A 27,089-nucleotide genomic window follows, 5' to 3' on the forward strand; every position below is an offset into this window, starting at 1 on the left:
ATTAAGTACAGTTGTTGACATTAATTATGTATTTTGTCTGAAGTTAAACACTGATGCAATAACTAAAGATGGATTGGATTCCCCCTCTCTAGGTCTCTCTCTGTCTCTCTCTCATAAGTTAATGAAATCTCCACATTTTGAAGGGAAGTTAGATTATTTTGAAACACTTTTGGTCGTTTATTTGGGTAAAAGAACATAAAACATTCATTTCTGTAATCAACATTGAAATCTTCCAATTTGAGCTCACACAGTGGCAGCCTGTTTAATTGCAATCAATGACTGCTTCAACCATGCTTAGAATATAGTTTGAGTGAAACTGGCTTTATTGAGGTCCATCTCAGCACATGATGATTCCATTAATGAAATATCCTAAATTCACAGAAAATAGTGTCGATGGTTCTTATAGTCTTCTTTACAGTGTAAGTGCAGTGATTTTCATGAAGCCATATAAAAAGCTTTGTAAAAATGTTCCTGCTTTGGGGCTGGAGTGATAGCACAGCGGGTAGGGCATTTGCCTTGCATGTGGAAAACCCGGGTTTGAATCCCAGCATCCCATATGGTCCCCTGAGCACCGCCAGAGGTAATTTCTGAGTGCAGAGCCAGGAGTAACCCCTGTGCATTGCTGGATGTGACCCCAAAAAAAAGCAAAAAAGAAAAAAATTCCTGATTTTTTTTCAGCAGCGTTTTTCACTTGAAGATTTTTTTAAATGTGTGAATTGTTATGAGTATTTTGTTGTCTGTACACTTTATTTGAGGTTAATTTATTTTTGGTTGGGGGGCTGCATCTGGTGAGATGCAGGGCTTATTCTCGGCTCTGTGCTAGGGTTCACTTCGAGCAGTGTCCCATATTCACCACATAACCCTGCCATTCTCCCATTTATTTATCCCTTCCACTCAGCCCAAGCCCTTGCAAGTTTCCTCATTAAATCTAGCCCTCAAGAAGCACAGTTTTCTCCTGAGAATATGGGAGTGCATTCTTTCCACAAAAACATTTCTGGAAAGAATTTCTCTTGACAACCCTGAAGGAATGGTCATCACTGTCCTTGTCCTTCAAAGTCCATGTTAAGATCCAAGATGAGAAGTTTGGAAAAGGAAGGAAAACATCATGGTGTAATTGCAACCGGTTTTGTATCTTCAACTCTGTGTGTGAGTACCACCTGAAAAAAACATGGCTAGGTTGCTGTTTTTACCTCATTCTTTTTTTCAAAGGAAAGATGCTTAACTAGATTTTTTTTTACCGCAGCTCATATTAAATATCACAGCCAACTCTAGCTCTCACATTCCAGTATCTCTTAATTCATATTCAATGTTTGTAATTTCCTTTGCTACCAACACTGCATACAGAAGACAAAATTTAAGCCATAGTCTCTGACCCACACATTTTTTCTTATTGGGTTTTGAAAACCCTTCCTGTCTGTGCCCACCTAGTTTGCTAAAGGACCATTTCTAAGAAGTGGTGACATAATTGCATTATTTTTACTCTTTTTTTTCCCTCTGAAATCTCACAAAGATCTTTGTAGAGGGAGTAAGTCTAGGTTGTTTGGTACATTACCTATAAATCCATTCTGTCCTTATTGTTTTTTTTTAATTTTATTTTTGGAGGGGAAAGTTGGGCTACACCCAGTAGTGCTCAAGATTTACTCTTGACTTTGCTCTCAGGGATCACTGCTCGGGGGGTTCAGGATCTCATGGGGTGCCAGGAATCAAATCTAAGTCAGATGCATGCAAACAAGTTCCCTGACTTCTGCACTGTCTCTCTGTCCATGCTGTGAGCTGTCTATAGGTAATTCTAATATACCCACATGTTTATAACCATTTCCTCATGAATATCTTGCTCTTAGCCATTTCTATGAGTTTATCACAATCTTTGAAATTTTTTTCAATATTTCCTCCCATATTAGTTTTGAGCAACAATTTGTTTGCTCAAAAAGTATCACAATTTTATGTGCAGTGATAGTGCATTATATATCACCTGGCCTGATCCAATCACCAGTACTGCAGAGGAATTCCCAGTGTGATCCTTGAGCAAAGAGTGAGAATCAACCCTCAACATGACTAATGTAGCCCCAAATCTTATCAAAACAAACAAACATAAAGGAAGAAAAAAATTTCTGAATATGTATATCTTCCAGTGTGGTGAGGTTGACCAGAAAAAAGAGGGAGATTTTTATGATCCCCAATAAAACCAAATATTTCTAGCCCATGTACTCAGCTGCTTATAAGAACAAGGTAATAACAGAAATTGTTTAGATTGCCTTATGACAACAGGCTGCTCTCTCAAGAGGAAGGTATGATTTCCAAAGTTTTCTAGAGAACTAGATTATCTGTTCACAACATCGACAATGAATAAATAATGCAAAAATAGAATCAACAGCAACAAGAGTGTTCACATTTGCCCATATAATTCCCTACTATATTTAGAAAAGGTAAGTGTTTTGGAAGTAAAGGGGCTGACCTACTGATTGGGATGTATTCTTGATTGGAAATCTAGCAGTATCTAGAGTCCCTTGGGAAGTACTTTGGAACAATGTTCAAAATAAAAAGTCACCGTCCTCTCTCCTGTGCAATACACTCCAATGTCCCGAGCAACTGGGTCATTGAGTCCTTTGGACTCAAGTGAAATTATTATTATTCTTTTAATTTTTGTGAGGCATTGTTACACTGTTTAAGTCTGATCCTCTACCACCTAAAAGCCTAGCTGTAACATTATAACCCGAATTGTTCATTATCCCACGATTTCCATTTCAATTTCAGATTGTTTACTGTAATGCTTTTTTGGCTTTGTGTTAATATTCTACTCATGTCTTATCATTTTAAACATTTGCCACTACACATTTTTTAATAAATTAAATGTTAATGCCTTTCAAATGTGGGCATGATTAAATTCAGACAAACTCAGAAACTATACCAATTTTTGAAGACACATTAAGATGTAGTAGCTATTTTTACTTTGTCAGAATTGAGATGCAAATTTTTGTCTAGTGCAGTGAACAGAAAATTTCAAAACCGTATTTCTAAACTATAATTTCATCTTTGCTCCATCTAAGGTAACTGTTATATGTAAAGTTCATCATCGTTATCATCATCATTCTCATCATTTCTCCATTTCTGTTCGCATAGTTATGCCATTTCTAAGGTGTCTTTCTTATTTCTTCCTTCATACATTCCTATCTCATTCCCATTCCCTTCCTTACGTGTGTTTATCCCTTTCCCCTCCATAATGTACTCTCAGATAGAAACAAGATCTATACTTTAAAATGTACTGTCTGCAGGAAAGATTAAGTTCTTCTCTTATTCTCTTTCTGATAGTTTTAAATGGATATTCTGTCTCCTTGGAGCTTACCATTACTATCTCATTATAAGAAATTATGCTCTGGATTAAATGAGAGAGACACACAGAGAGATCAACTTTTTAAAAAAAATTATTAGTGAATTGCCATGAGGTACAGTTACAAACTTATGAACTTTCATGTTTGCATTTCAGTCATACAGTGATCAACTTTTGATATTGCTTTTCAAGTAACTCTCAGGAATTGCATTTCTACTTTAGACAAACCGCATTCTACATTCATATCAATTCTGCAGTAATAAGCCAGGCAACATTTCACAGAATAACATGAAAGAGATAGAATACAATGAGGCTTAGAATGAAATAAAGTTTTCTTCTTTGGTGTCAATCAATGAACACTGTATCATCTAGAGTTCGCTGTTTTTAATAGCAAGACAGTTGGACATAAATGAAGTCTCTAGCTCATTTGCATTCATGTTAGGAGACTGTTTTTGAATATGAGGACTTAGTATTCATTGGTGAATGTAATTTAAGCAACAAGAAAAATACTGAATTGTGCACAAGTAGACTGAAAGACTAAAGGAATTTATTTGTAGATCAAAATTGAGTTGGGTTAAAATGTATGTGTTAACTTGTTATAAACCTACCATTTATATTTTAAAATAAATTTTCTCTTAATAGGTTAGAGTTATATGTATATATACTTATGATAAAATTAATTAGGCAATATTAAACCTACATAATTTATTATGTTTTGTATTAAATACTACTCAGACTCATTTCAGTTTCCTATCACATCAGGTATCTCTGTCAGGTCTAAGACTTCCAATTTCTTATTGTGCTTATTATTTCTGCATGTACTCCAGTACTATCTAGAGTAGAAATATTTTCCCTTTTATTTCCAGTCACTGGTCTTATATTTTCACCATATACTCAACTTTAAATAGTTTCTATGTGCTTCTGTTTCTTAGATTAGCCTCTGTAGTGTAACTTTTTGCACTGAGGATCAGGCTTATATATTAAACTTCCTCTTCAATATTTCTTATAGATTTTTGATAGGCATTTTAAATTTAACCTGTCCAAAATTTGCTGATCTTCCTGTCTCTAAAACTACAAACTTGTTACAGTTTCAGCCTCTGTCCATCTTCATGAATAGCACTGCATTTATTCATACATTCATTATTTCAACCTGCAGTCCTAGTGTATATCTCGATTTCTATCACCATTATATAGTACATTACGAAAATCTGTAAACCACTCACTTAAAATATTTTTGACACCTAGCGACTTCTTATGTATCAGTTAACTGAATCCTGATAAGGATCGTTATTAGGTGATGTAGGAAGAAAAATGATACATAAAGTGCATGAGCTTGATAGTAGTAATATTAGACTGAGGTAAAAGATTTGCCCACCACTCATCTGGAAAGTAATTAATAGCAAAATTATATAAATTACTTGCATAGATATACAAGAAAGAATACAGCAAAACTGGAGAGGAGAGATGAACAGAAACTTCTTCAGGAAAGGCATGCAAAGGGTCAATAGGTATATGGAAAAAAAGTTCTGCATCACTTATAATCATGGAATGAAAATTAAAATGAAAAAAAAAGCAGGTAGGGCATTTGCCTTGCACGCGGCTGACACAGATATGATTCCTCCATTACTGTGGGAGAGCCAGCAAGCTACCGAGTGTATACCACCCGCATGGCAGAGACTGGCAAGCTACCCATGGTGTATTCGATATGCTAAAAACAGTAACAACAAGTCTTACAATGGAGACCTTACTGGTGCCTGCTCGAGCAAATTGATGAACAACGGGAGGACGGTGCTACAGTGCTACAGCAACTTCTTCCTACTTCTCAGACATAGATTATTGTGCTTTCCTCTCGAAGGTCTACCTGAATTTACTATTCCACCTATTCCCTTCTATGGAAATATTTGCTATGGATTTCACCTGTGCCCATGCATTAGTTTTTTATAAGAATTTTTGTCTCAGAATACTCTGGCGCATATATGCTATCTGATTATCGTCTCCTTTATTTCTTGGTTCTTTATGTCCCATGCCACTTGCACTGCTGTAGCAATGCCCTCTTCAATATAAAGCAATCCCCTTCAGCATAACTAGAAATGGAATATTGCCCTTCTGGATTATATGGTCATGTTCTTGAATATAATTAAGATATAATACATTCACTGGACTGCTTTACAAAGAGATTTATACTTAATGAAATACATTAGAAGAATTAGGTAAACACTTTTTGGCTCAAAATAGTTGCTCTAATTAAGACAGAGTTAAGACTAACTGAAAGAAAAGTTGCATTTTATGATGATGACTCATAATAATTTCAAATATTATTAGCATTGTGACAGGAAATTATTATCTCTGGCAAGCAAAACAATAGGAGAAAAATGCATGACTAATAAAATCTGTGGGTCAATTTTCTTACTGTTTTGAAATTGAAAACTTAGAGCCCCAGCTAAATAAATGTGTATATGAATATTTAATTCCCAAAATGAGGTCCAGTTATGCCCTCCGTGACTTAATTGAGTTCTGACTGACTTATCTCTCTCCTTCCTGACCTCAGTTACCCATCTTCTTGATTTATGTAAGCAGCAAAAAAAAAGTAAAATGCTTCTCTCTTTCTCTATCAATCTATCTATCTATCTATCTATCTATCTATCTATCTATCTATCTATCTATCTATATCTGATTCTTTAGCACTTTATCTTGGAATTGTGAATCATTCTGCCTTTTACTTATCTCTTTAGCATAAAAAGGATGCTACTCTTATCTTTAAACCAAAATGAGAGAATTGGCTCTAAAATAAATCCCTCAAAGAGGATGTGTTTACTTCTGAGAAAGATGAACTATAGTCTTCAGGATGATATGGGATCGTATTGTGTACTTGCTGGTCTATCTTGTATACATAATGTACTATGGAAAGAAAAATAATGACAGAATATGGAAGGAATTACAGTCTGACTAGATTAAATAGTCACTCAAGTCAATGATGTGTGTCTCCTGCGCAGCCAATAAATCCCAAAGCAGAACCTGGTTTGACTGAAGAAACCCAATCCAAGTAAAACTACGAGGTCTTTGGCTGAGTTTTGGAGACACAAGTGTCGTTAGCTTTGCTATACTGACTATTGTGCTGAGAAGCTATTCCTCCCTGCTGTCAGCAATTCTAAGACATTCTTTCTTCTCTTCATGAGAGAACATGAAGTATCATATCCATATATAATGAACCCTAGGAGAGCTGAGATTAGAATTAGGGAGGGATAAAGTGGCAGCCAGAGGACTCTGTTAGCATGATTTGCCTTGTCCTGTTCTTCATATACCACAGAGGGAATCAAAGGAAGGTAAAGGAGAGGAGATGGCAGTAGGGAGGCAATATCCTCCAAGTCTCTGAGCCCACTTCTCAGAGACCTCTTAAGAGGGTGCTTCAAGAAAACCCAGTGCTCAATCATTCAAAATGAATGATTTTGAATACTAAGAAGGTTAAAACGTCTGCTCTTTTTCTTTCAGAAGTACCATATTTGGTATATTGTATCAAATGTAATAATTAGGGAAAATTAAAATTTTGTTCTGTTTTCAGAAGATTCCATAGAATGCTAAGCCGAGCAATGATTGTCCTTAACAGAGAGCGCCGTGCATAACTGTGGCTTATGATCCTTCCTCACAGAGCCAAATGGGATTTTGGAGAGGATTCCTTGAGTTATTAGGATGGTACCACAAGCCCTGGAGAACTCTTTGGAAGCAAGACTGGACTTGTATGCCTGATGAGTTTTACTTTTGAAGAAAGGGGGTGTTCTCTTGAATCTCAATTAACTTTAAAGGAAAAGGAGCTCTCCTATCCAGATACTACTTTTTTTCTAAAAGAATTATTTGCAAAGGCGAGCATCAGTAACAACTCCATTGTGAGACTTGTTACTGTTTTTGGCATATGGAATACGCCACGGGTAGCTTGTCAGGCTCTGCCATGGGGGCTGGATACTCTTGGTAGCTTTCTAGGCTCTCCGAGAGGGGCAGAGGAATCAAACCCAGGTCTGCTACATGCAAGGTAAATGCTCTACCCACTGCGCTGTCGCTCCAGCCCATTAGTATATAAAAAACCTAAATCTATCAGATTCATCACCCAAGTAACCATGTGTTGAACTAACCCCTACCATCTCTTTCTCCCCACAAGATACAAGATCCTATTTAATTATGACAATGTGATGCATTCTTTGTTTTTTTGTCATAGACAAAATGTGTGTCCACACCCATATACATATTTAAAACTGAACTTTAATTTTCCCTATGGATTTAGGTAACATTTAATTCTATGTTTCATGGAGGATTTTCATAAGAGAAATTAGTGTGTAGCAATCAATAGGGTTCTGTTCTTAGTCTGTATGGATCTCAGTAGGGGAGAAAGGAAGACAGGGTGATGGGAATAAAGGGAGAGGGAGAGAAACAGAGTGTTAGGATATTTTGTCTGCAGTCGTGGCTCTTTAAATCCTGTGATACTGGCATTAAAAACAAGAATCTTGTCGATATTTACCAAAGTTGTTTCCTGAAAGATTCTTTGAACCGTCGTCCAGAGTACTGAGGTTGGAGAGCATCATTTATTACTTCCCCAAGTATCACCATAAAAGAACAACAAAAATTAAGAAAATAAATGAACAGTTGCAGTTTGATAACCTCAAATGTAGCATCTAGATTTATCATGCAATCATGCATAACTCCTCAGAAAAGCTATCTATCAAATGTTTGAAAGCTCACCTTTTTAATTAACTTAAATCTTACCCCTGCAATTAAATACAGCCAGCCTAATCCCCATTTTTCTCTGAGCAACTGTGTCACTTCCCAGTAAAATATGCTCTCCTGCCATAGGACTGCAGAATTCCTGGGCATTTTTTTTAATTCAAGAGAGTTTTATCTGAATAAGCTCTAACCAACCCTGAATTTTAGAAGACACTGGGTGTTTTTTATTTGTCCTTTCATCTTAAAGTAACCTAGCACTCCAAGTCAAATAATTTATAGCAAAATTTGTTAAACCTTAGAAAAATTGGAGCCATCTCTACTTCATTATTGTCATTTATGCTCTATTTTCATTGCTTAATAAGAGGCGGGGATGGGGGTGTTCAAGGGAAGTAAGCCAAGCCATCTTTCACTGACAAAAGAGCCTTTTTATCCTCTTTGAGGTTACCTAAGAGACTTTTAGAACTGCGTATTAGTCACTCACTATCAAATTCTGTCAACACATGAACTAACCGATAATACAACATGAGGTATTGACTGGGGTAGGCATTGTTATCAGCTGTTACCAATACTGATAATGTCCCCAAGAACTGCCCCACCTCCATCTCTACTAATTATAAGCTTCAGCAATGAAGAACCAAATTATTTTTCTGTGGATAGATGATTTTTTAACTTGTCTTCACTTTTTCTTCCCTTTACCCTATCTTCTACTTACATTTTTTTTCATATAAATTCACTTCTGATAAAGTCAGCTTGAAGATCCCCCATGTGCGATGGGCAAGAGGCAGTGTATAGCTGATAAAGGCTTTTGCCTTGCTTGCTACTTTCCCAGTTGTGATACTAGACCCCGAATGGGCTCCAAAGCCCAGTGTCCATCCAGGAATGATCCCTAATCCCAGAGCCAGGAGTAAGCCCTGAGCACAGCCAAGTGTGATTCCTCTCCTCCCCCCAGTTTTAGCACAGCAAAACAACTAAAAGGAAAATAAAGGAAAAATATTTTCCCCAGTGCTTTTCAGGTATGTCTTTTTTTTTCAGTAGATAACAGATATTTTGTCTTGTTTCCTGATTATCATTCCAATGTTTTCAGATTCCTTACCCAGCTTCCTCTGCACTTACCAAATTACATATTCATTATAGCTAACTATAGAAATAATCACTTTCATTTCTTGAGATTCCCCTGTACTTTGACTTTCAAAAAATTGAAATTTGTTAGAGGTCAAAACTCTCTTTTCTGGACATGTTTCCTGGGATCTGCTAGAACAAATGGGAAGAAGAAATAATATCTGAACATAAAGACAGCCCTTCTCAAGGCAGCCATACAATGTCCCACTTTGGTCCCTAAAGGAAGCCTGATTAGGAATTTTGTGCTCTGGTGTGCCATTCAGACTTGAAGACATCAGTGCAATCTGGCAGCTTTCTTATTCTCTGTCCTTAAACATTGCACCTTTATCCAGGAACTGCAACACACAATCCACAAATCCACGCATGCCTGCTTAGGGTATGCTGCACACAATTGCAAAGATAGGCTCATGTTTCCCAAGGTGGTGATTACCTGGTATGGATCAATGACATAGCACACATGGCGACACTAAGATAGGAACCAGTATTATCAGAGAACTGGAATGTCCCTCCTAGTGCTCAGAGGGCTAGAATATCCCCTGCTTTGCCTGGGATGGAGTGGGTGGGATGGAAATTGTAGGCAACTCCTGATTTGATTAGTCCAAAAAAAAATTTGTCAGCAGGGTCAGCTTTGTCGTTGAGACAGCACTTAGCAAAGCTGTTGATTTGACTCAGGAATTGGGGTAAGATGCCGAGTCCATCCGTCTTCTGTAACTGTAGATTTGATGTAATAGAGTTTTTTTTTAAAATTTATATTTTATTAACTTTTTTAATTTCAACACTTAACACAGTGTCCCATAGCAAAAACTAAATAAATGTTTATTGAATAAATGAATATGCAAATTAACTAATTCCCACTGGGGGCACACTTAAAATGGAGTGATTGAACCTTACATTTATTTTGAAAAATCTCTGATAGAATAGTCTATTCAGTTAACCATCTACCTCTCCTTACTAACCCTATAGCTCTCATTACAAAAGCTACTGTCTTTAGAGAGTAGGATATGCTTAGAGAATACCCTCTGGCAAAATTAAATAACACCCTCATTCTATCTTGGAACTATTTCTATTGTGAAATTAAAATAGTTGAATTTTAATCTAAAATCTGTCATTTGGTCTAAGTTTCCTTAGACCAAATTTTCCTATCAAAGTTATGTATTTCATAATTTTTTTATCATCTACAAACTGGTATAAGAAACCACCATTTTAAGCTACAACTTCATTAAAAGACTAGTGTTACATTTTAATGAATAAAAGCAAAGTCTTCCCTTGAAAACACTAGGTCATTTTCAGGAGAGGAGAGAAAATCCCGCTCTCATGTTTTGGGGTGTCTTCAGCAAATTAATATTGAATAGATTAGTAAAAGAGTAAAACAGATGTCATTGAATGAGTATGGTGATTCTTACATGAGATGGGACCAAATGTGGGTATTTATATATTAGGTTAATGGTATGGGCTAGGAGCCTCTTGAATTGGAGAAAAGAGGAGAGATAATCACTTGGAAAACCAAGGGAGAGAAGTAGGTGATCCCTCTAATGAGTAGAGGAGACACTAATTAATGTCACCCTACCATATACATTGAACTCTGTGGGAAGGTGTGAAATATACAAGCATTTCTTAAATCTCAAGAGCTCTACATTTTTCCAGAAATTTTGAAAATGTATATCTACTTAAAAACTATGACTGTGTGGACTTCCGCCATCCCCATTAGGGCAAGTTTAATGACTCATTTGATTTTAAAGTAGCTCTAAAGAAAAATTCTTAATTTACAACGTTTGATAATGACTCCACCAGTGTCCATTCTCCACCACCAATGGACCCAGTATCCCACCCACCCTCCAATCCCGTCCCCCCACCCACACCCCACCCCACCTCTGTGGCAGGGTATTCCATTTTATTCTCTCTCCTTTTGGGTGTTGTGGCTTGATATAGGGGTATTGAGGGAAACACAAGCACGAAGATGGGTAAATTTGTAATTGTACCCTCACGGTGACTTACTTATTTAAAAAAGTAATAATGAATAAATGAATAAAAATTCTTAATTTAATGACATAGCACATGGATAAAACAAACTCCAAAGTTGGAAAACTAGGTGATTTGGGGGGGTTATTGTTTTTAACAGCTATTTCTCACATAAATTGAAATCTTTTAAAAATTATCATTAAGTCTGTTTCAAAGTACTATGTTCTTATATTCTGTACTCTATTCAGCTTTGGGCGGATTTCTAAATATGTTTTTTCTTCTTTTTCTCTTGGATAATTTTTCAAATTCAATAACTCTCATTTTCCCTGCATATTGAGTATTCCATGCTCTGTTGCCATAGCTGCACATACTTTATTCCAAGTGCCCATCTTTCTGCCTCTTTCTCACTGTCACCTTGAGCAAGTGGCATGTTCTGAATTAACTGAACAGATGCTCCTAGGAAGTTTGCCTGCTTGCTTTTAGATAATAATTTTAATTACAACTATATATATAAAATAAAAGATTACCTTGTACAATTTTGATAATGTGGACCTTTATAACATTACCATATGTTATAAACTAATAAAAGACTTTTTTTAAAAACTCAGTCTCCAACATTCAACATTTTAGAAAGCAGAGTACACACATCTTATGTTATTTATTTTATATTAAAGTTGTTTCTAAACTTCCTCACACTATGGACTGAGGGATCAATTAAAATGTCTCTAGGTACTTTATATTTCATGATTTAATACCCATTACTCAATTATTATTTGTATGACTAATTACCTCTTTCAATGATGATTAGATTGAAGTGCATGAGCTCTTAAGTAGAAAAATATGAGTGATGACCTATTCAATATTTTTTCAAAAACTCCATGTTTTTTTGACCTTCGTTCATTAAAGTGCTTCATTCTGTTTTTCAAAATATGGTAATGTAAGTGACTATTAATGCTTTTAAATTTGTATTTGTAATACATAATAATTCCATAAAAATCTAATTATAAAACAAGGAAGAATAATCTTTATGAAAAAGTTTCCCTTTGAAATCTTTTCAGAGACAAAATATATGAAGTTCTGTTAATGAATATTTCATATTGAAATTTTTCATAGGATATATTTTACTAAATCTAAATTTTATAGCAATGTTGAGCCTAAACCTATTTATAAATATTATTATTTAGGGCTACGACAAATTAGTTGGAGAATAAGAGAGCAAAAATATAAAAGTCATGTCTGGAGGAATAGGGTTTACGACTTCAACAAGTTAGAATATAAATAAATAAATAGCACAAATATTTATATATATGATAGAATTTAAACAGAAACATATGATAGACACAGATATATAAATATATATACATGAATGTATATATACATATACATATATATGAATATACATGCATATATGATGGATTTAAATCGATTTATAGAACATTCAGGTCCTTGGGTGCAAGCTCTACTGAGTTGAAATTTTGATATGAACATACTTCACTTTATTGTATACAAATTTAATGTGTTCCATATGTGTGTTTTACAGATGGAAGAATTATAGAAGTCTTCCATATTCTGGGTCCTTTTTTCCTGTAGTTTGTGTTCACTTTGAGAGAGATGATAAAAAATTCCTTCCAGAATGGGCAACATGAAGAGAAGGAAAGATATAGGGGAATGGCTGTATTTGAGGGCCACACTCAACAGTGTTCCAGGATTGCTGCTAATTCTATGCTCAGGGATTACTTCTAATGATACTTAGGGAACCATGACAAGAATTTCACTCTGTTTGGCCACTTGCTTTGCTTAACCCCCATACTATCTCTGACCCCTTTCACAATATTATCCTCTTCATGTCTTATCTCCTGTTGTGATGACTGATATTACAGTTTGATGATCCAGTTATAATGTTGGTATACCTGAAACCAACCCCATAAAATGTATGTTCTGAGCTTACCGTTGACTGGGCATTGCCTCGTATCCTTCCCTCTATTTGAGCCCCAGTTTTGGGACAGGATGATATTAATATTAGCCCAGCCCATAACCCTTTGGTGACCTGTTAGTGCTCAAGTAGAAGGAAGAGTTTCGTGTCTCTCACTTTCAATTAAAGCATACAGGTGATTAAGCTTGGTGAGAATGGTAAATGAAAGATTGAGATGGTCTGCAATTTATGACTCTTAAGTCATATCATTCTTTTGCGAAATGCAAGAATAAAGTCTGTAGAGAAGATTAAAATTGCTGTTCTAGTGAGCACATAAATTATAAGAAAGTGAAACAATCTGTTGCTTATATAACTTTCAAAATAATACTATTCATTGACAAGGCAACAGGAACCCAAGAGCACAGATGGAGTGATACAAAGAGTTTCGTGTTGTTTACATTGTTTCCATAACTCCTAATTCGATATCTGTTCTGCAGTCTGTGGATGGGGTCATTTTAACTTTCAAGTTTTATTATTCAACAGCTGCACTTTGGAAGACTATAGTTGCAGAGATAAGAATCTCTGTGCTTTATCTGGGCATAGTAAATTGACCAGCTTCAGTAAATAATTCATCATTCTTCATGTTATTAAGAATTTACATGATTCATAGGTAGATGTCAAGATATCAGCATTATCAGTGTTTGAAAGTAAGGTTCTACCGTCATGGATAACTTTGACGGGTTGAAAATTCAGCAGAGTACGGAATTTTAAATTAAGGAAGTGGGTAGGAATAGAGAACTAGAATCAGCATTGGTGCCCGAAGAAGTGAAAGCATTGCTAGAATCTCAGGTTAAATGCTTAATGTATGAGGGGTTTATTCTTATGGGTGAGACAGGAAATTCAACTCTTGAGATGGAATTGATTTTTGGCAAAGAGGCTGTAAAAATTGATGAAATGATGAAAAATATTTAGACTATTACAAAAGTGTAGTAGATAAAGCAGTGCTGGGTTTTGAAAGTATTTACTCCAATTTTGAAAGAAATTATTCTGTAGATTAAATGATATCAAACAGCATTGTGTGATTCAGAAAAATAATTTATAAGAAAGAAATTCATTCTTTGTAAGAAACTTCACTTTTGTTTTATTTTAAGATGCTGCAAAGATAATCTTCGCTGGCTCCCATGCTGATTGGTCCATACCCATCAAAATTCAGGCATAAAAATCTTAAGACTGAGGGTTCAGGTGATGATTAGTGTATATATAATTCATATATTTTATAAAAGATAGTGTACACTTAAATAGTTTCATTGCATTGTGATCATGTTTTAAATACACTGGGAAAAAAATCCCTTGTAACTAGAATTTTTTCAATATTATGTTTATTTTGGTGTTCTGAAGATAAATGCACAGCATTTAGAAGTATCCCTATGTACTATTATTGACCTGAAAAAATATATGAAAGTTTTAGAAGACAATATTTACCCTCTGATTTTCTTAAGAATATCTGTGATACTTTCACCACTTCATATAGAAAATAATGGAGGAGGACAAGTTTTCAAATACTGTAGCACTGTAGCACTGTTGTCCCTTTATTCATCTATTTGCTCTAGCGGGCATCAGTAAGGTCTCCATCGTGAAACTTGTTGTTACTGTTTTTGACATATCGACATCACCAGGAGTAGCTTGCCAGGTTCTGCCATATGGGCGGGATACTCTCGGTAGGTTGCCAAGCTCCTACAGAGTGACAGAGGAATCGAACCCGGGGCGGCTGCATACACGGCAAACTCCCTATCTGCTGTGCTACCGTCCCAGTCCTTTCAGATACTAATATATAAAAACTGGATTGAAAGTTGTTTTGAGATTTTGAAGCCTTGAAGAAATTTGGCAAGTTTCACTTCTCTTAATTTGTCTTATTTACCTCAAAAAATTATACTCACAGCTTCCACTAAAATACTCAATCAGTATCTATATGCAAATCTGTCATTGCGGATGCAATTTCATGTGAGGTTAGTGGGAAAAGAAATGGAAGATTAAATATTTAAAATGATAAATGAGGATTTATTTGATAATCAAAGAAAAGAGATAGTAGTATATGTCCAAAAGGGAATAAGATAGTGATATATATATGTATATATATACATATACATATATATAATTTAAAGTATATAACTCATACAGTTATGTTAAAGCAAGTGAAAACTTAGCATATTCGAAATTAAGGAAAAACTCCGAAGGAAGTTACATATGATGGGAGGCGTTATTAACAAATGGAAGGCCAAAGCATTAGGAAAGTACTTTATAGAATGAATTCACAATATTTAATGATATGGATCAGGAAATGAAAAAAAAAGGCCTAAGACTAACAGCTTGTATAATTTTCAAGTTTAAGAAAGAAATACAGGAAAATATTTGAGAGATATTATTGGAAGAATTGGGAATGATGTATTTATTTATTTGACATTATAAAGGTATAGTTAAGCCATATATCTCAAAAGGTAAGTTAACATTTTAAAGAAATTATTCCACGAGCAATAGAAAGAATGATGCCTTTTATTATCAAAGATGTATTAACTCACATTCAGTAAGGATATACAGATTCTTTTTAAGGTTTTTACTAAGGCTGGCTCTTAAGACGCATTACAAAGGTTTCCTCTTAATACTTCTTTCATTTCATATTCCAGCTCCTTGTGGTGGCCATTTTTCAGCTCCAAGTGGATTGATTCTCTCTCCAGGATGGCCAGGATACTATAAAGATTCTTTGAATTGTGAGTGGGTGATTGAAGCTGAACCTGGACACTCCATCAAAATTACATTCGAAAGGTCTCTGCAAATATTTTTCTATGTTGAAAACATCATCTATAAGAATAATTGACATTTCTCATTTTATTAACCAAATCAGTGTGTAATTTTCTTTTGTAATAGTCCCTTGCAGTACCTTCAGGGCTTCATACCTTTGAATTTGCTTTCAAGTTAATTTTCTATTTCTTGAATTCTGTATGATTATTACCAAGATAATCTTTTACTTTAGAGCTGTGCATACTTCTGAGATATAAGCATGCAAATTAATGATCTATTAGTGATCATTACAAATTCTCTAGAGAAACTTCTGGACTATAATGGGGTTACTATTCACTAATCCAAAAAAAAATTCACATAATTTTCTTGTTATATTTACATTTTTTTCTAGCTCCAAACTCGTCCTTAATAATGATGAAATAGTAACTTAATAATTGTATTTCTGTTACAATTATACATATAGAAGCACACAGAATTATGGTATGGTTAGAGCTGTCTCATTGTGAATCTATCAAACTAATGTAAAAATTTGAGAGATTTGAGTTATTCTATTTTGATAGGTGTATAAAATATCTGGTATGAGGTCATTCCCCATCATTCTATGAACTACATAATTTTCCTGGCCCTTCATTTGTAAATTCTGTCATAAGCCACAGAGAACTATGACTTCAGTGATAGAGTTCTGTTTCCTCACAGTTCTGAAAGTTTATATGCAGTTTTATTTTATTTTATTTTATTTTGAAGGTTTTAAATTTTTAAATGTTTAAAATTTATTTTAATGTATACAGAAGCCACAACTCTTGATAAAATTCTAGAGTTTTTTAGATATCTAGAATTTATTAGATAACAAACTCCAATATTAAAATCAATGAGTATAAAAACTCAACTTCTTTTTTTTTTCTTTTTGGGTCACACCTAGCAATGCACAGGGATTACTCCTGGCTCTGAACTCAGGAACCACTCCTGGTGGTGCTCAGGGTACTATATGGGATACTGGGAATCGAACCCAGGTTGGCCACATGCAAGACAAATGCCCTACCCGTTGTGCTATCGCTCCAGCCCCCCAAAACACAACTTTTTAATGTGAAAACTTTTATATCTGATCACAGGGTTGTTAAGTACTTGAAAGAATTTTTGAAACTGTCTGTTACTAGGTGAGACATCTGTGTTTCTGATTTTGCCTGGTGTTTAGTTGGTTTTCGATGTTACTTTCCCATCTGATCTGGTGTACTCCTGGAATTTCAGTAATGAGGATTCAGGAGGTCTTGTGTGGTCCAGAGACTTCAGCATCTAGGGTCTGGGACAATGAGTTAAGATTGGGGCAGCTGTGGGACCGGACATGGCATCCATCAGTAGAGAGGGTGAAGGGAGGCTGCCCATCCTGACTTCGAGACGACCCCAGAGTTCTAGTCTGGGCACTGAGGTCCCTGAAATTCCTTGCAATTTGGCATCTTTTCAGAGAATAATTGTGAAGCGTTGGAGTTATACCCTTGGCATGGCTGCAGTATAAGGTGAGGCTGCAGTAGTGAGGTGGGGCTGCCGGAGCTTCAGTGGGGCTGATACTCCTGACAGTGGCCTGAAAGTTTCAGCTGGGCTGTTTCCATGATTTTTCACTGCTTGGCAGACATCTCTTGGGAGATTTAATTTGGGAATGGGTAGAGCAGGGCCAGTGGCTGAGTTAACCTGGCAGAGACTGTGTGGCTGATACATCAGAACTCACACTGCGCCTTTTAGTTTTACATTTGCATTTGAAGGTTCCAAATGCCTGGTCCAAAGTTCTTGACTTCTCATCTCCTGCCTTCCAAGAGAAACTGCATGGAGTTTTTCAGGGAGGAAAGAAAAATTTGCCTGTCCCCGTGGGTCCTCCTTGGGCTGATTGAGCAATCAAATTAATATCAGAGAGATTAGTGAGAGAGAACAAAATTTAATTATCTGCTTAATAAGAATCTAGATAGATGAGGATGCAAATGTCAGGGAGAAGGCTGGAGGGACAATACAGCAGAAGGGTGATTGCTCTGTGTGTAGCTAACAGGGTTCAATTCCAGGCACCACATAAGGTCCCCTGTGCCTGCCAGTAGTGATCCCTGTGGCTAGCCAAGAGTAAACCTTGGCTACTTCCAGGTATGGCCCCCAAATAAACAAACAAAAGATAAGGAGAAATAGGGTATATACTCACTCTATAGTAAGAATAGGACAAGGGTAGAAACTTTGAGAAAAAAAGCGGGGGAGGGGCACTGAGTTGATGGCAATGTCTGAGTGTGGACCATTTAAAAGAAAATTAACTCTTTTGCATGTAATAATTTGCCATCTTATTCGCAGATTTGAAGACTGTTTACTGTTTCAACTTCTTTCCTTCCTTCCTTCCTTCCTTCCTTCCTTCCTTCCTTCCTTCCTTCCTTCCTTCCTTCCTTCCTTCCTTCCTTCCTTCCTTCCTTCCTTCCTTCCTTCCTTTCTTTCTTTCTTTCTTTCTTTCTTTCTTTCTTTTTTTCTTTCCTCGCTCTTTGGGTCACTCCCAGCAATTCACAGGGGTTACTCCTGGCTCTGCACCCAGGAATTACTCCTGGGGTGCTTGGGGTGCCATATGGGATGTCGAGTATCAAACCCAGGTCAGCCACATGCAATGCGAATGCTGTACCCGCTGTACTATCCCTCCTGCAGCCCCCGTGTTTCAATTTTCCCCACGGCTGTGAGGTCTGACAGTTCTTTAGGGCAACCTGACCCCCTAGGACTACATTTCTTCCACTGTTTTACATGTCTTCAACCCCTTGACCTCAAGCAATAAGTATCAGTCTTCTGTGGAACACTGTTTTTTTCAGGTTTAAGTAATGAAAACTATCAAATTTGATTAGGAATGGTTGAGATTCCACTGAGAGCATTTTTCTAAAACGTTTGAAGGTTGAATAAAATTGTGTCCAATGGAAAAAAATATTGCAGTTAGCCTTGATATATAATTATATATAGATACCCAGTTTATAGCACAGTAGTGTGATACCCGGATGTGCTACGTCGTCAACTTCACTGAAAATCTAGTTTCCACAGACCACCATATAATCGACTCATTATTCAATACCTGCTGTTTTCCCCCGCTTCACCTATGGTGATCACCATTTTGTTTGCATAATCTAAAACATTGGTTTCTTTATATTTCTCATAGAAGAGAAATCTTAACCGCTAAGCCTTTATCTATCTTTTAACTCACCATAATTTCTCACAGCCCAGTTGTGTTGTTGCAAGTCACAAGATTTTTATCTTTTGAGTAGGTGAACAGACTTCTATGGATATAAAATACCTCATATTTGTGAGAAAATAGGTAGTTCCTGTATCTTGCCACTTGTGAAAAATATTGCAGTCAATAGAGGTGTGGCAGAACTTTTTAAATCAATGTTATCGTACTACTAAGGTAGAGTCCACAAGTGGAATAGGTGAGTCATAAGATATTTACATTCTGAGTTTTAGGATATCTGCACAGTTTTCCATAGTACTACATGAATTTATTTCCATCAACAGTGCGCATGGTATCTTTCTCCCATATTCTTACCTACACTAGTTTCATGTAGTTCCAATAGCACTGTAGCACTGTCATACTGTTGTTTATCAATTTGCTCGAGCAGGCATCAGTAACGATTCCATTGTGTGACTTGTTTTTTACTGTCGTTGGCATATCGAATACACCATGGGTAGCTTGCAGTGTGGGGTATATTAATTGATTTTTTTTTGTAATTCATAGTTTTAATCATTGCTGTTCACTTCAAAATTGTTTGGATTCTTTTTTTATATATTTTAATGAATCACCGTGAGATACATTACAGACTTACAAACTTGCATGATTGCGTTTCGGTCATACAATGTTCAAGTACCTGTCCCTCCACTAGTGCCCATCCTTCATAAACAATGTTTCCAGTATCTCTCTCACCACCCCCATATATATTAATTGACTTGAAGTGCTATCTCTCCACAGTTTTAATATTTTATTCCAATATGTGATTACAAACATCCTTTGCTTTACTTATTTTTCCTTTTTTTTATGGGCACTTAGGGCTAAATCAGTGTTAGTAGATACCAGGGATCAACTCGGAGGCTCCGTGTAAACCTGACCTGTGTGCTCCATCCCTTAGGCTATCTCCCTAGCCCTGTTGAACATCGTTTTATGTGTTTGTTGGCAAATGTGTAGTACTGTTTTGGTTAAATTTCTGTTTAGATAGACTTCTGCTAATATTTTGTTGTATTTTAGTTGTATTCTGTTTTATTGAATGGCAAGTTGCTTATAGAGTTTAGACAACAATCACTTGGGAAATGTATAATTTTAAGATACGTTCTCTTATTCATTACTTCCCTTTATGTTTCACCAATAGTTATTTTACTGTGAAGAAATTTGATAGTCTCCTTTGCAACTTTTGTATTTGGTCACATCATTGAAGACATTTCTACAAGGATATACTAAGATGCATGTTTAAGAGCTTATTGCCTTAGTATATTTTTTCTTCTATATGTTTAACAGTTTTAGGTCTTACATAATTTCATTTACTGGTTTCTTACTATTTATCTATGATAGAAATAAATTTAATGTCATAAACAAATGAACACTAGATTGAGGCAATTCATGAGAAATTTATACAACTATCTTCAAACACAGAATGAAAGAAATTCAAATAAATGTGTCTATTCCATTTCCCTTGTTATCATAATGTATTTTTATAGTTCCTTAGGGCAAATCTGTGACAATTTTCCTTTTAAAGATTCTATCTTACTGAACAATGTTCTCTGTATCTCCAGTTAATGTTGCTATTCTATTAAGAATTAAATCTCTTTATGTTTCAATTCCAAGTAATTCTTGAATTCTCTATGCGTTTTAATTTGTCTGTTGTCAGCTGACTAGCTATCAAAGTGAAACTTCAATTTCAATAATCACAGTAGACTAACTATAAAACAAGCAAATAATTGATTCAATAACAAACAATTGCTTGAGCATTTATTTAAGGAATGTAGTGTGTTCTGACATATTTTCTCCTTCAGATTCTATTTTTGAAAAGTACTTTTTATAGACAAATGCAATACATTCCAGATTTCAAAATCAGTAAGGAAAAAAGTAGGTGAACTCTATTCATTTAATTAAGTATATTGCTTAACAGGATGGAATGGTAGTACAAATTTAAAATCATTTTAAGTTGTCATACATCAATGCTATTTAATTATGCACTTAACTTTTACTATATTCATGTTTCAAATAATACCAGGACTTTCACAATAAAAAATTTCTAATTTATAATGCTTTGAACTGATTTGTTTTAATCGACTATTTTGAGGTTTATTTGTTTTGATTTTGTTTTTGTGAAGAATAATGCAGTTTAATCTTATACGCCTGGTAAATACTTATAGTTGAGATAGTAAATTTGATTTTTAAGAATTGGAGGAAATTTCATGTTACATTTTTTTGTTTGTTTTTTGTACCATGTCTGGTGGTGCGCAGAACTTAGTCCTGCCTCTGTACTCTGGTATCACTCATGCTAGGGCTTGGTGACCATATGTGGGGCCAGAGGTCAAAACCTGATCTGCCATTATGTAAGGCAAGCTGCTGTCCTCTATCCTATCTCTCTGGCATCTGAAAATAGTTTAAGTTCAGTGAAGGTAACTATGGCGAATGTACCATATTATGGTGTAAGATATATTTGAAAGAGTGAAAATGCATAGTTTTGTTGCTGAAAAGTATTTGAGGTCAGGGAGGTCATACACCAGACAGATTATGCCAAAATTTGAAAGATTTATAGAAAAATCATGGTGAAGGTAGGAAAAAGATTTCCTAATATAGAATCATTGTGAAAAGGAAAGTACGATAATTTGGTTTTCCTTGATACCTTGTATATTTTTTTCCAGGGATTTTTTTTTATCCAAATTCAGTGTTCAATATAATATTAAAATGTGTGGAAGAAATGCAGCATGCAATGTTATTAATAGCGGCATGCATGTAGAAGCAGTACTGTATTGATTGAACTGTATAAGTAATTGTATCTTTTTCTTGTTTTTTTTTTTTTTGGCGGGGGTTAGGGGGGAGGCCAAAATCTATCAGTGTCAGGGCTTACTCCTGACTCTGTGATGAGAAATTACTCCTGGTGATGCTTGGGGTCCATATGGAATGCCTGGAATAATTGTATCTTTTTTTTAAAATTGAAAACATTATAATGACAACTATATCCTTAAAATAAACCCAGACATTAATGCATAAGTGGTTAAATTCACAGAGACATGAATTCTATTCCTATCACTATCACTATAAGATAATACTATTTAAGTTCTGGGGCCTAATTTCCATACTTATAAATTATATAAGTTTATAATTTATAATTTATAATTATAATAATAATATATAGAAAAGAAATCATTTTTGGAGGATTATCCATATTAATTTACCACCAATGGCATAAATAATATAACTACTAGTGACATAAATGTCATTACTATTAAAATTATTACTCCTTTATCCAAAAAGACCACAAAAATGATAATATAAAAAGCAAATACTACCTTGCAAAATATCATTGCATAAATATATATGCACTATATTTATAAACTATGTATCTAATTCAGATCAGAATTGGAATGGATAATGAGTAGACTAGATGACTGCAGAAATATGTTTTGTTTTCTTTTGTTTTGGGACCACACCCAGCTGTGGTTGGGGATTTCTGTAGGCTCTGACTGAGCTCAGAGTTCACTTCTGGAAGGGCTCAGGGAAACCTCCATGGGTGTTGGGGATTGAACCTGGCTCATCCTCATAGAGGGCATAGTACTACCTGCTGTACTGTCATTCGGGTCACCTTCATTAAACATATTAAACATAAACATATGACAGAGAGATAATACAAAGATAAAAGTGCTTGCTTTGCATCTGACAAACCCAGACGCATCCCCTGAATCATGTTTCCTCAAGATTACCTGGAGTGATCTCTGAACACAGAATCTGGAGTAAACTCTGAGCACATTTGGACATGACACACAAAACAAGCCAAAAAGAACATTTATTCACTGAGGCTGGAGCAATAGCACAGAGGGTAGAGCACTTGCCTTGCACTCGGCTGACCCAGATTTGATTCCCAGAATTCCATACGGTCCCCTCAGCACCGCCTGGGGTAATTCCTGAGTGCAGAGCCAGGAGTGACCCCAGTGCATCACTGGGTGTGACCCAAAATGCAAAGCAAAAAGAAAACACAAAACAAAACATTTATTCACTAAATGTAACATAATAAATGTATATACATCATAATTATTCAATGATAATTTTTGGTAGAAACACGAGATTATAGTATTATTATATGCAGATGATGGGCTATTTTTGAGAGGGGTATATATATAATATATACAGATATGCATATATATGATGTGTTTATTTTTGTATAGATACATATACACAAAATGAAATCACAATATATCATGGTAAAATATTTATACAGTAATTTAAATAACAATTTAAGGTATTTTTCTACATGATGTTGTTCTAAGAAGTGCATTTTTGTGTGTGTCTGTCTCTTAAACTTAGATTTCAGACTGAACTGAATTATGATGTTCTTGAAGTTCATGATGGGCCAAATCTTCTGTCACCCCTGCTTGGATCCTACAATGGCACACAAGTTCCCCAATTTCTGTTCAGCAGCAGTAATTTTATATACCTTCTATTTACAACTGACAACAGTCGTTCTAATAATGGCTTCAAAATTCATTATGAAAGTAAGTAATGCCAGTCAAAATGTCTTTTGATCTTCCCATAATGTTTTTTTTTCTGCATTTAAGTATTACCATTTTAATCATTGACGAAACAGATGTATTGAAGAAAACTCAAAGCTTTCCTTGACCTTTGAGAATGTTAATGGGTTGTATCATGTGTATTCTAGTAAATTCTACAATGGATTTTCCAACATTATCTCATATTATTAAACAAAACATTAAAGAAATCTTAGAAGTAGCAAGTAACAAATCTAAAATACAAAGTTCACAAATTAATCATTTATGCATGCATCTGAAAAGTTGATGATAATTGTGTTTAAGATGTATAAAAACAACAATTTCTTTTTAGCACTTCATAAATACGTTCTTTAATATTTTACATTGATTTCACACATATTCCACTAAATATTCAATTTTATCATTTTCTATAAAATATTTAAAATTACATTAGCATCAGAAGGTAAAATAAATACATATGTAGACAAATATGGTTAATAGGGCAGACAAATGTCAGATATTTAAGCCATCTGTGATTCAGTGTTGAAATTAGCTTCTCCCTCATAAAAGGATATAATTTTAAGGCATCTCAAATAGATGATATTTTTTAATTTGGTGCTGATATATACAGACAAGTCTTTTATTTATTAACATTATGTGTGTGGATTTTTGGCTTATTATCTATGGGCATGCTTGCAGTATAAACTAAAAATGTGTGGGACCTGAGAGATAGTACAGTGGGTAGGGCATTTGCCTTACACATGGCAGATGGAGATCCAATCCCAAGCATCCCATATGGTCCCCCAAGCACCGCCAACACTAATTCCTGAGTGCAGAGCCAGGAGTAACACCTGAGTATTGCTGGGTGTGACCCAAAAGGAAAATAAACAAACAAATAAATAAATAAATAATAAACTAAAACGTGCATTTTGTTGTTCTGAAACTGCAGTAGCATGTGTCTTTGCATGAAAACCACTTTTTGCAGTGCCGGGAGATAGCACAACAGCTAGGCCATATACCTTGTATGCACCTGACCCAGGTTCGATTCCTAGCCACACATGATTTCCCCAAACCACCCAAAGCTGCATTCCCTCTCGGGTGGTCCATGGGTCCCCAGGACGAGAGGACCTGAGCATCTCGCAGCCTCCGTTCCTCACAGTGAAGCTCCAACCCAGTGCGGCCCCTGAACCTCCTGAGGGCAGTTTCGGAAACCCGCTCACACCACGTACACACAAATAACATGTACTTGCTGACTGCTGGCTGGAAGTAGCAGCACATTTAAGAGGCAAAATCAGGATGCTGCATACCACGTGCAGAGAGATATTGTGTAAATTTGTTTTTATATTCCTCTCTTCCATCCTCCGTTCCCTTGCCTCCATAAAGATAAGATGACCACAAATAGAATTTATAAATCGATAGTCCCTGTTCAATGTCTCTGTTCAGTAAATGTGGTAAACCTACTCCCATCATGGAATTATCATATTATCTATTTTTTTTGTAACTCACTTTCATCGTTTAAACTATAATGCTATAAAACTATATTAACTTCCTCTTATTTAGAGCTTATTGGCAGAGAATCATATTTTGCAATCATTACTGTAAAATGCGGCAAGCACATTAATACACATAGGGGAATGAAACAAAAAATGTTGAGATTTGATTTTTGTGTTCTGGTTTTGTTCGTTTGGGGTCACACTCTGTGATGCTCAGGGATTGTTACTCCTGACTCTGATCTCAGGGATCACTCCTGATCCTTAGAGGGTGCGAATTTGAGATTTCCTTTCTTTCTTTCTTGTTTGTTTGTTTGTTTGTTTGTTTGTTTTGGGGGCCACACTCAGCTGTTCTCAGGCTTACTCCTGACTCTGGAGGTATGAGTTGCTCTGGGCAGTTTTGGGGAGAGGGGGGTGGGAGTGCTGGAGATCTAATCCATGATAGCTGCATGCAAAGCAACCACCGTGCTGGCTGTACTATCTCTCCAGCCCTGAACCTTGAGATCTTTAGCAAGTATATGTTAAAACTGTTCCATTAGAGCATCATTTGCCTGTGAGTCCCCAAGATATTCCAGGGGCTACAGGTGAAAATCTCATAAACTTGTAACCACAGCTTGAAACATAGAAGCCAACATGAGCAGGGAGATCAAAGGAAGGAAACGAGGCTAGAAGCAACACAGTGGGAGAAGCACTACAGTTTTTTTTTTTTTACAACTATTTCAAAATTATGTCTACTGGCAATATTTGCATGCTACAAACTGAAGCACTTTGTTTAATCTTTTGCTATGCTATCTTCTATTCTACACTCACCAAGCCATGGGGATTCATTATATATCAAACACAAAGCTATTTTAAGGACAGAATGAAATCATATATTATAAGCACCATTATAATGGATAATGTGTAATAATTGTTCCATCAATGATAGTTCTTATATGTTTTCATTAGAAATTAATCAGATGAATATTAATAGGAAGTCAAATTCATGCCTATATCATGAAGAAGAAATTATGTATAGCACTAGTTGAGAGTAATTGAGATCTTTAAAATAGAATAAACAGCTAAGCAAAAAAGGCATTTGAAAGATTTATTTTCTTTTTTATTTATTTGTGGTCCTGGGGATTGAAGTTAAGTTCTCTCTATCTTGCAAAGCAAGAAGTGACCTGGCCCAAGATTTTACTTTTTGATAATCCTATAAAATACAGAAACATAAACTGTAAATGCCATTAATTTAAAGACAACTTAAACTATAAAATTATTCCTCAGTAAAATTTTAAAAAAATCTCATATCTAAAACTTTTCTTTCAGTTTATTCCTTTAATTGTTTTTAAAAATAATTTTGCTCTATGTCCATCATGATCTCTCTTAAATTAATAAATTTATGCTTCTGCTACCTTGAGCAAAAAGTAATGAAATAACCATCTGAATTATTTGGGAATGCTACATGTGTGCTGTACAGTGAGGAAATTAAATAAGTGTGCCATTTTACACTCGCTTCACCCATCAGTTGAAGAAATAAGAGGGACTGAAATATAGTACAGCAATTGAAACACTTGCCTTTCATCCACTCAACAGCAGTTCGACACCCTGACACAAAATGTGGTCCCTGAGCATCACCAGCTTTCATTCCACAGTACCAAGACAGGAATAGTGCCTGAGCACAGCTGGGTGTGTCCCTGCCCTCATCCCAACCCAACCCTCTCTCACCACCTCTTTAAAAAAATGAAAAGATAAGAAAGATGTATAACTGTTTACAATAGCCAGAATCTGGAAAAAAAACAGAGTGCCCAAAAACAGATGATTGGTTAAAGAAACTTTGGTACATCAACACAATGGAATACTATGCAGCTGTTAGAAAAGATGAAGGCATGAAATGTGCATGTAAGTGGATCAACGTGGAAAGTATCATGTTAAGTGAAATGAGTCAGAAAGAGAGAGAGAGAGAGAGAGACAGACATAGAAAGATCACACTCATCTGTGGAATATAACTAACAGAGTGGGAGACTAACACCCAAGAGTAGTAGAGATAAGGCCCAAGAGGTTTGCCCCAAAGTCTGCAAAC

The 27,089-nt window shown here is 35.5% G+C and overlaps 1 protein-coding gene across 2 annotated transcripts in view; it reads left to right on the plus strand.

Moving 5' to 3' along the window:
- CSMD3 (CUB and Sushi multiple domains 3) overlaps positions 1-27,089 on the plus strand; it is a 1,180,343-nt gene that overhangs the window by 732,021 nt on the left and 421,233 nt on the right. For both annotated transcript variants that reach the window (XM_004607658.2, XM_055125482.1), the window contains 2 exons: positions 15,710-15,848; positions 23,356-23,543. In XM_004607658.2, the coding sequence (XP_004607715.2) occupies positions 15,710-15,848; positions 23,356-23,543 (327 nt within the window). The remainder of the gene's footprint in view (positions 1-15,709; positions 15,849-23,355; positions 23,544-27,089) is intronic.

Source organism: Sorex araneus, chromosome 2 (assembly GCF_027595985.1).
Source record: "Sorex araneus isolate mSorAra2 chromosome 2, mSorAra2.pri, whole genome shotgun sequence".
In the NCBI taxonomy this organism is placed as follows: Eukaryota; Metazoa; Chordata; class Mammalia; order Eulipotyphla; family Soricidae; genus Sorex; species Sorex araneus.